Source organism: Triticum aestivum, chromosome 6B (assembly GCF_018294505.1).
Source record: "Triticum aestivum cultivar Chinese Spring chromosome 6B, IWGSC CS RefSeq v2.1, whole genome shotgun sequence".
NCBI lineage: Eukaryota > Viridiplantae > Streptophyta > Magnoliopsida > Poales > Poaceae > Triticum > Triticum aestivum.
Window position 1 is genome coordinate 85,381,269 of NC_057810.1, and position 10,616 is coordinate 85,391,884.

Below are 10,616 nucleotides of genomic sequence, written 5' to 3' on the forward strand. Positions count from 1 at the left end.
AAACCATCAACCGTCTATGCCGGAGTTGATCTCTTTATCGCCGCTACCCAGGCCACACAAGTATATTATCTGCCTTACCCATGCCAGAAAGAGTACCTAAAGGGTTGGGAAGTTGTTTTCAAGGTGTCGCCGCATGGTAAGCTACCGGACCCGAACGATGATGATTACTACAACATAAACCCCATGACATACGAGGGAGTGTTCTATCAAGAGGAACATGATGACGTGGTCCAAAGCAACGAGGATGATGACTTGGGTTATGTTGACCTGGACCCAAACGACGACGACGCACAGATTGATGGTGAGGCAATTGTGAATCAAAGAGACATAATTATGCTTGAAAAGTTAAAGGAAGACGCTGACGATGAGGAAGGGCCTCCACCTCCGTCAGACAACGAAGAAGATATGCGTGATAGTAATGATGAGACCGCTCGACAAATAGATTCATATGGGTTCTAGAAAATGTAAGTTCTTTTAATGATCATTACAATAGTATGCTTAATGTGCTCTTCTGGTATTAATGTTTTTCCTGTATGCTTGTTTAATTGATATCCTTACTAATTGTTTATTCTCTTCTCAATGCAGGTTTGCTAATCATGGGCAAGTCCAGCGGCGCCAGTTTCCTTAGTAAATTTAAAGGACTTACTTGGAGTGGACGAGCCCACAAGGTTCCCTCCTGACTACGCGAGGATGACACCTCACAAGGAGGTGGAGGGGTCGGGGGAGGAGACCCTAGAGGAGGAGGCGGTGGGGGGAGAGCCCCTAGAGGAGGAGGAGGTGGGGGGAGAGGCAGCCGGGGCAAAAAACTCCGGGCCGTGTCCGAAATAGGAGGGTCTTCTTCGATGCCCTCCCATACAGAGGCACCTTCTGAGTCTGAGGAGGAGGAGTATGTTCCTGATGGCGAGGAGGAGGAGGCCGAGGAGGAGGGTGAGGAGGAGGAGGCCGAGGAGGGTGAGGAGGAGGAGGCCGAGGAGGAGAGTGAGGAGGAGGGCGAGGAGGGTGGAGGGGAGGTTGATCCCGAGTTGTGGGGTGACTTGCCACCGGGTGCTCCGCAGGGGTGGCTGCGTGGTAATGCCGGACTACCTACACCACCTTCTATCGAGGAGCACAAGTGGCTCATTAAACCTGTGGGGATAGAGTAAGTGCCTCTCAATCATATTTTCAACACATGACAACATTTTTTTATTGTACACATGGCAATCATTTGATTCTTTTGCAGAAACTGGATCCTTCGCGGAAAGGGCCGTAAACCGAACGGCCTTATCACTGTCCTGTTGAAGCAGTTTTGGCCTGGCCTATTCTTCCCGCGGCCAGACAGGGACCCGCAGCTGCGGGTTTTGGCCACGAGCTGTGCCCACTACGAGGCTTGTAGCAACGCGGAGTACGGGACGGCCGCTAAGGCCGTGATCACCAAATTTTGGGTAAGTTCTCTTCTGAATCACTTGTCTTCAGTTTCGTTCATAGTTTATCATTGAATCAGTCAACTCATGCCTTGTTTGCTTCTGGTTTATGCAGCAACTCTATAGAGTTCTTGACGAGCACAAGGCCAGAGCCGACGTGGTCTTACTTGCGGCTACGAAGAAGAAAGCTCGTCAGTTGCAGTACGAGGTGCGCTGGGTTGCCGTCTCGCAGTACTACCACATCTACCTGCACCAAAAGATGATCAAAACTCAAGCGCAGAAGCAAAAACTTACCTTGAACAGGAAGCAGTTCATGATGGTAACTATTACTGACTTTCCATTGTTTCAAGCAGTCAACTCTATGTTTCGTGCTCACATGTCATGCTTCCAAAATTTGCATAGGTTGTTCCTCGTTGGTGCTATGGAAGGCCTAACGGATGGGCGAGTTTGGTGGATAGGTGGCTTGGCGCCGATGCAGAGTTTGCTGCCAAGAGCATCAAGGGCCGGGCTAACTGTGGAGCCGACGGGACACACAGCCAAGGAAACAGGAACCACTGGAGCTTCAAGGCCATGAAGGTATATCTATGTGCATGATGCATTTTTGTTCTTCTTTACCGTCATGTTCTTATGTATGGCTAACTTCTATTTGACGTTGTAGGAGGACAAGTTGAAGAGGCCGCTCTCAGACATGGAGTCGTGGAAGCTGGCCCGCAAGCGGAGTCATCGCAAGGAGGAAGAGAGCCAGTACTACGGCAAGACCGAGGAGCACCTGGGGTCTTACATTCATCACTATTAGGAGTTGCATCCGGATGTTCCTGTTGCTGAGGTCGCCCAGTCTCAGATCGACGACACGGCGGTGGTGGCCATCTAGGGGAAGAAGAATGGCCGGTATCCGTGTTTCGACGGCTTGATCACTCCTTCGATCTCGTACACACAGCTTCGGGCTGCCAACCCGAGCCAGTTAGAGAGTATGGGGCGTTCACAGACTCCCTTAGCCCGCCAGCATGCTATAAGTACTTCCTCTTTATCTTTTTCTATCTAGCATTCTCAGTTTATTTTCAGCATTGCTCACTTAGAAATAATCTAAATTATGTAGGCATATAAGGATTTTGTCGAGCATAGGAATCTCGAGGTGCGGGAGTACTTGAAACGAGTGAAGGCAAACGATGATTACAACCGTTAGATGATGACGGTTAGTTTTGCCCTCTTAAAACCAAGCTAATTTTTTGCACTTTCATTCCTTCTGATCTTCTAGTTTGCTTGTTTAACTAACATTCAGGCTATGTTGGCATCATGGAGTAACCGCACGGATCCACCACAAATGGGACCCCCACCACCACCTACGGGAGAACCCCCACACGTGCCCACGTTCGATGAATGGGTGGCACTAGGCAGTGATGGTCCGGTTAGTACATTTGCCTAACTACTGACAAACTAGTTCTCGTTCATTCAACACTATCATATCATATTTACCGTTAGAATCTTTTCTAAAACATGTAGGGGACCGGTGGCTCGACTCCTGCTTCGTTGACCCCAGTCACTCCGATCTGGCAGAGTGGTGGTGGTCGCGATGGCGGTTTTGGCAGAGGTGGTGGTGGTTTTGGCGGAGGTGGTGGTGGTTTTGGCGGAGGTGGTGGTGGTTTTGGCGGAGGTGGTGGTGGTTTTGGCGGAGGTGGTGGTGGTTTTGGCGGAGGTGGTCTTGCTTGATGATTCCGTGCATGTGGCCGTCGTGCTGCCTTTCATATTCCCACGAGTAACCAGGAGACGACACGTGGCAGAGCTATGCCTATGGCAAAGCCGTCGGCATAGATGAATCTATGCCGACGGCTTTGCCGTAGGCATAGCCCTGCCACTAGGAGAACCACGGGTTGCCACGTGGCAGAGATATGCCGACGGCTTTGCCGTTGGCATACATCTGCCACATGGCATTGCATGATTCTTCAGCGCTTTTGACGGCGCCGTCCGCGGCCGTCAGACGGAAAACATTGCCGACGGCTATACTATGCCGACGGCTGACGCCAGGCCGTCGGCATAGGCCCCTATGCCGACGGCTATACTATGCCGACGGTCTGATAAGACTACGCTGACGACATCTACGTCGACGGGTCTATGCCGACGGCAGCCATAGGCATAGATCTATGCCGACGGCTTAGGGGCCTATGCCGACGGCCCGTGGCCATAGGCATAGACCGCGAGTCCGGTAGTGTCATGTGGTTCTCTCCTTCACTTGAGTATCGATGTAGCCATGTGTGTTGCTTCAATTGTCCGGGAGATGATTCAGCGGGGAGGTGTGGAGAAGACGTGGGGAGAGCAAGGGGGATTGGTACACAAGAGAAAATTTTCCCCATCAAATTTGTTGGGCAGTTCGGCCGTGTACTGGGAATTGTAGAAAGGATTGAGAGGCAATTTATGGACACTGTGTTTGAATCACTGGGGCATTTTTCGTAGGCAATAATAGATAGACAATTATGATTATCAATTTGTTTAGGAATTGTCGAATTGGGACATAGCAGTATCCCGCATCAATTTATCCTCAATGTTGTCTCAAAGATGAGTTTAGAAGCATATCTATTTGAAAGTTCAGAGTTCTTTTTTTTCTCTCAAAAAGAATTGATTTTCTGTAGCAAGGAAAATCAAAGATGGATGGGAAGGAGATGATTCAGTGGCGGTGGTCCGGGTTTTGTGGTTTCACATCTTGGCGTTTCGCGTCCGCAGCTACGGTTTCCGGCGAGGTTCTAGTCGCCGTGGATGTGGTGGGTAGGTGGGGCATAGGGATGGGTTTCTTGCTTTGGTCCCGGCGTGTGTTGCGTCGGGACTACATGACGAGATTCTAGGTGGTGGTGCGCCTATGTGTTTTCTCGACAGATCTGGGTAGCTGCACGAAGAGCATTACGTAGTTGGCTAGTTAGATCATGTAGTTGCACAAAAACGGTAGGGAAGTTGAATGCATTGCATAAAAGTATGTTCATGCACTCTAGGTGTTTTTGCACACACATATACTCAGTTGGCCTGCATTGTAGTCTAGTTGCACACGCATTGATGTTTAGTTGGTAGGACTAGTTGCACGCACATATGCTCAGTTGGCCTGCAATGTAGTCTAGCTAGTCACACACACATTGATGATTAACTGGCAGGACTGGTTGCACACACATATTCTCAATTGGCATGCAATGTATTCTAGTTTGACACACATTGATGTTTAGTTGGCAGTACTAGTTGCACACACATATGCTCAGTTGGCCTGTAATGTAGTCTAGTTGCACACACAATTTAGTTGGCAGGACTAGTTGCACACACACATATGCTCAGTTGGCCTGCAATGTAGTCTAGTTGCACACACATTGATGTTTAGTTGGCAGGACTAGTTGCACACACATATGATAAGTTGGCGCGGCATGAGGATGCAGAGCTGTTGTCGGGCGCTATGATAGGATGCAGAGGGGGCGACGGGAGGATGCAAAGTTGCTGCCACGCATGGCGTTGACAGTGAGGAACTACACGCGGCAACAACAGTTGCTCGAGGTTGCTGCAGGAGTGAGTCACCTGGGGTGGGCGATGTTCCCTTTATGTGTTTGCACGGGACTCCAGCAAAGTGCTAGTTGTCAGGGGATTGACTGCATTGCATAAGTTGTCCAATTTTAGTTGTTTTCCAGACAGGTCCGGTGAAGTTGCACGCAGAGGAGTACATAGTTGGCTAGCCAGGTTCTTTAGTTGCACAGGAACCTTCAGGTAGTCGACTACACTGCACAAAGCATGTTCAGTATGGGGTGTATTTTCTGCACATACATGTATGCTCAGTTGGCTTGCATTGCTGTCAAATTGCACACACTGTTTTTGTAGTAGCATACCACACTAATGCTCAGTTGGTTTGTTCTCATTGTTAACTGAATAATCAATGACATTTTGCCGATTATATGATACGCCTGCTGCCGATGATGATTTTTTGCATTTGGCTGTATGCTACATGATTTGGTACTCGTTTTTCGTGGTTGTAACTAAATTCCTCTAGTGATCGTAGTTAAATTATGTAGAATTTGCATACGAGAGGTTGTTTATGGGTAATTGACACAAGCCATTGCCAATATTTCAATTTCTTTTTCGAATTTTTCTGTACATGATTTTGTATCAGTAGTAGACTTGCATAACTAGTGCTTGAAACAACAGAGCATCTAAGAGAGAGGCATGACATTCAATTCCAGTTCCTACAGTTTATCCAATTTGATCATTTTTGTAGTACTAGTGGCCATTGTAGCATCCCTACTTGGTTAAGAGTATGAGGAAGTTGCACAATACGGCCATACTTAGTTGGTGGTTTAATTATCTTCTTTTTCCATATTCACATTTTTTGTTGGTATCTCTAGCAGTTGTAATTGCACAAGAACCTCATGATAGTTGGCTCCATATATCATGCAAGTTTCTTTCATACACGAAACTGATTCAAGTTGGCACCCCTATAGTTCGTAGTTGCACATGAACCTTATAGTAGTTGGCATTCATATAAGGCATAGTTGCACATGAACCTGATATTAGCTGTCATCTCTTAAAATTCACTATTTCAATTAGACAGGCCTAACAAATTTCTTTTCTTAATTATTTCAGTTAGAGGTGTGTGTAAGTAATTTTCCCCATCAAACCAATGCCACGGAATAGCAATCTAATCGCCACAGTCATTAAGATGGACTTGAAGGGGTATGGTGTGTTTGTCAAGCTACAAGTGAGTAGACCTTTTTGCTCCCCTTCTTTTGTTTTTTAATACATCTCCTTTTTAACTTGCACATGTTTGTTCTGGCAGTTTTACAACTAGGCATACCATTCTGGCACAACAACCCATGGTAGTTGCACAAAGGCTTATACATTTTTCTCTCAAAGGTAGTGGAAGAGGGAACAAACAAACAAATCAACATGAGTTTGAAATAAACAAATCAAATTTTGGTAGCACCTTTTTTATCAAACTAAACATCCAAATAAATTCTCTCAGTTGCACACATGGGTCTAATCAGTTGCATAGATGCACCCACAGATTGCACAAATAAAACACATGATGTTTTTTGCTGTTGTATTATATTTCTACTTCTTCTGTATTCAAGCTTTACACACAAGTTCTATTCCAGCTGGCACACAATAGACACAAATCTGAAAGTATTTTTTATTCAAGTCAAACATCCAACCTAGTTCTCTCAGTTGCACAATTCTTTTTTCAGTTGCACAAGAGAAAGCCGTAAGTTGCACACCACAAATCTATCTAGTTCCAATATGTTGTCAGGTTTGCCGCCACATACATTTTTTATGTTTTTCTATAGTTCCACATAGGGTATTCTGCAATTTTGACCAAGATGACATACAACATGGGGTCCCATGTTTTCTCACAAAGTTTTTGTTTTTTCATGCATCAACAATCTTACAAGCAGTAACACATCTTCTTTTTGTTTTGTTTTTGATGAGCTTCTAACAAACAAATTTTACACAGAAGAAGTGATCATCAATAAGCAATCTGCTACTTTGTCCTTTTCAGTTTTTTAGCCATTGTTTGCCTTTTGAACTAAAACATTAGTGCATTATAGATATATATCTAGTAGACTAGGTGCAGCAAACTAGAACATATGGCCTATATATGCTACATTTTCTTCTTTTTTACAGCAGGATGTTCATTGGTTTCCTGTGTGTGTGTGTTGCACAATATGAAACAAAAGTTGGTTGGATTACCTGAAATAGTTGGTCGCAACCAAAAGAAAAGTCACTCAATATGAAATTCCATGTTTGTGTGTTCCTTGGGTTTTATGTGTGTTTTTGCACAAGTTTGGCTGAACTATTTGTGGAGCAGTTGCAGTCAACATGAAGATGAATTGGAGAAGTTGAATTCAAGTTGAAGAAGAAGAGGAACATGTCACCTTGGTTCCTCCGTTTTTCAAGTTGAAGATCTACAGCAGCCTGGTACTTCCCACTTTCTTCCTTCTCTTTTCCCCCTCAAAACCTACATATATCATATCTTCTTGGTCTTCACCTTGACAGATCTTCCCTGACGACTTCTGAGATAGGGAAGGCTCCCATGGCGTCTTCTTAGTCGCTTCTTTCGAGGGTAAGAAGATGGTGGGCGAAGCAACAGGAGATGGGTTGATGTGTGTGGGTGATTGGTGAGACCAGGAACGAGGAAGAGAAAAGGTGGGGGCAGAATCACGTGGGTTCAGTAGTGGAGTGGGGCGCTGGGGACTTGGTGTTTTCTGTGCGATGGGGGTTGTCCTTTCCCTTTTTTCCTTTTTAGGATTGAGTGGGGACAGAAACTTACCATATTTAGGAGGCCGCTCGGGACCGCTAGGGAGCCAACGGCCGCTCCCTAGACGCGTCCAAATAAAAACAGATAAACTACACATCCCGTCTAAAGTAAATACTGTTTCACATCGACGAAATACACCAGCCCATTTGCACATTTCAAAACAACAACATCACATCTACGAGCGAGGAAGGTTGCCGCCCAACAAACTCACAAATTAAACACTTTGTGGTTGTTTTAACCTAATCTCAAGCATCCACCAGAAAGCAAGAAACCTGAACTTGTGTGTGTTCTTGACCAAATAGGAAGGCAGATGCATGGCAGGCAATGTTAGCTTTCTCCAATCAAATGCAAGATAGACAAAAAAATTGATTTTCCAAATTGCTTGCACATACCAACTTTAGAAGAAACTCACAAGAAACACTCGGGTTTAAATTAATAAAGCCCGACAACGGAAAATAACAAAGTCACATAGTCTTACAAGGCAAACCAAAATAACAACGATACAAATTGTGCAGAGTACCGAGACAAGGCTCCGACAACAGCTGAGCACAAATAGATAGTAGATAAGTAAGGCAAGATAAATGAAGCTGGCGATGATTAGGGCATCTGATTTGCACATACATACTCATCTTTGTTTCCAGGAAACTAATCAAGTAGGTAGCTAGGATCCAACTATGGCGGTGACTAGTTCTGTGGTGGCCTTGCCAAGGCTGAACTTGGTCGCCCTAGTGAGATTCACCTTCGACTTCATGTCGGTAATGATGTGTTCCTGCCGAGCGGCAATGTGGTGTCTGTGACGAATCTTGGCGGCAGAGTCCTTGATCCTCTTGGCACGCCCAGACTGCTTGCGCAGCTCATACTCGCCCATGTAGGTGAAGTTGGATTCCTCCTCAAGTTGAGCTTCCAGTTCTAGCTTGTTCCTATATAGCTTCTCGTCTAAAAGAAGAGATTCTAATTCGTTTCCAGGAAACTTGCTTATCCAGCAAGGCGTGTATGGGAAAGATATGCATGTCTTTCCATATGGTGTTCCATACTCTTCCCATGTCCATGAACTGCCCAAGTCCTGAAATTTTGAATTGATCCAATCATAGGCTAGTCCTGTTGTTGATGTATTCAAGAAGACAACCTCTTTATAAGGATGAAATCCAAGGAAACCATAAGATATGTGTTGTCCGTCTTCAATAACATCTTCAGCTTCTTCAATGATGTCTTCAGTGTCAAGAACGTTATCCTGATCAGAGTTCCAGTCATAGTCATATTTTTCGTCCACTGGGACTTTGTGCTCAGGGTCCTCCTTACGGAGGTTAACCTGTTGTAAGATCCATTGTCTGCCCAGTTCCTGACCATAGACGGTCTTAAGACGGGTATCATGTTTTAACACCCATTGTATTCGACCGCACGATTCACTGAGATACCAAACCTGAAGTCGTTTCGAGCCATCAAGTATTGAGCCATCAAGTATTGCACAATACACCCCTTGCGATGATCTCCCGAGACGGTGGTTGGAATATACTATCAATCCACCGACACCTGGTAGTTTAATTACTCTGTACGAGTGATCTGACAAGGACATTCTGCAAACACAAACAAATCAGATAAAGTAGATTAATATAGACATGGGTGAATCATGGTGGTATATACAATTTGTTGAAGTGAGCTACGATACATACCTCGTAAGATAGCCATGTTGGCAATGGATGTAGAGTGCGCTTTGCCAGTATACGGCATGATAGAGAGACGGATCATACCAGCAATCCAACTGCATGTCGGCAACGATCCCGGCAGCTTCCCCTTCCCGAAAGAAGGTAGTCTCGTCCCATCGCTGAGTCACTGACGAGTACACATGGATGTGGTATGATGCGGGAGGCCATTCCAATTCGAGCAACGGGTTGTCATTGTCGTCGTCGGATTCTCCGTCGGATGGCAGTCGCCATGGCACGCGTGGGATCACAAAGACCTGATAGTGCAGCGACACGGCGGGCTCGAACGCGAGGTGGGCGGTATGGTCGAATCCTTGCATGAGCGGCGGGGGGCGTTTGGGCAAACGCGCCCATCGCCGGGTGGCCGGGTTGACGACGTACTCTTGCGGGCATGGCAGCGCACGGAAGCTCGACTCGCGGCAAAGCAAAAGGCCCTCGCAGTGGTCCTTGACCCTAACGCCCATGCAGGGCAGGAAATCGAGCCCTCCGTCGATCGCCGGGCCCGTCGAGGGGCGGGAGAAGAACTCCGAGAACCAATTCCCGGTGAAGTTGATGAAGATGCCGCGCACCGAGCGCGGAAGCAGGCTGCCGCGCAAGCGGTCGTCGACGGCGTCGCGCCACGCCTTGCAGACTCGCCGGGCCTCGGCCAGGATGTGCGGGGGGAGACGCCGGAGAACCTCCGCGAGCGCGTCGTCGGGTAGCACGGCCGGCTCCGATTCCATCGTCGATGGATCTCGTTTCTATGTTTTGGCGCTGCAGGTCGTCGTCGATGGATCCAGATCTAGAGGTTCAGGGGAGGAATTGGGGGCCAGGGAAAAGACAGACGAAGAGAGGATTTGGGATTCAGAGTTTGTGAAGACAGTTCATACTACCTCGCATTTCTCTCCACCTACTGCCTCACTCCATACTTATACGTCGGCTGAGAGAAACGCAGCCCATGGGCTTCGGCATCCAGTAGCATAGGCGGTTCGATGTGGTCCTGCCAGTGATTCTAAAAAAAAAGTGGTCCTGCCAGTTTTTTTAGGGGAAGGCCTTCAGGAATGTGGTCGTGACAGTTGTTGGCGAAATTTCCCTAAATAAGGTTGTTGACAAATATTTTTTTGAACATCAGTACAGACACAAGCGCTCATATACACGCACATACACTCACTCCTATGACGCACACACGCACACCCTACCCCTATGAGCACCTCCGAAAGACTGAGTCGGCATATCATCTTGAGAGGAACGTCTCCTCCCACTGAA

The 10,616-nt window shown here is 46.7% G+C and overlaps 1 protein-coding gene across 1 annotated transcript; it reads right to left on the minus strand.

Annotated features, from left to right (window-relative positions):
• Positions 1-8,098: 8,098 nt before the first annotated feature.
• On the minus strand, positions 8,099-10,269 carry LOC123133586 (uncharacterized). Its single transcript, XM_044553051.1, has 2 exons — positions 9,342-10,269; positions 8,099-9,245 (listed from the first exon to the last, which is right to left on the minus strand). The coding sequence occupies exons 1-2, from the start codon at positions 10,091-10,093 to the stop codon at positions 8,333-8,335; spliced, it is 1,665 nt and encodes a 554-aa protein (XP_044408986.1). The 5' UTR covers positions 10,094-10,269; the 3' UTR covers positions 8,099-8,332.
• Between the last annotated feature and the right edge of the window lie 347 nt (positions 10,270-10,616).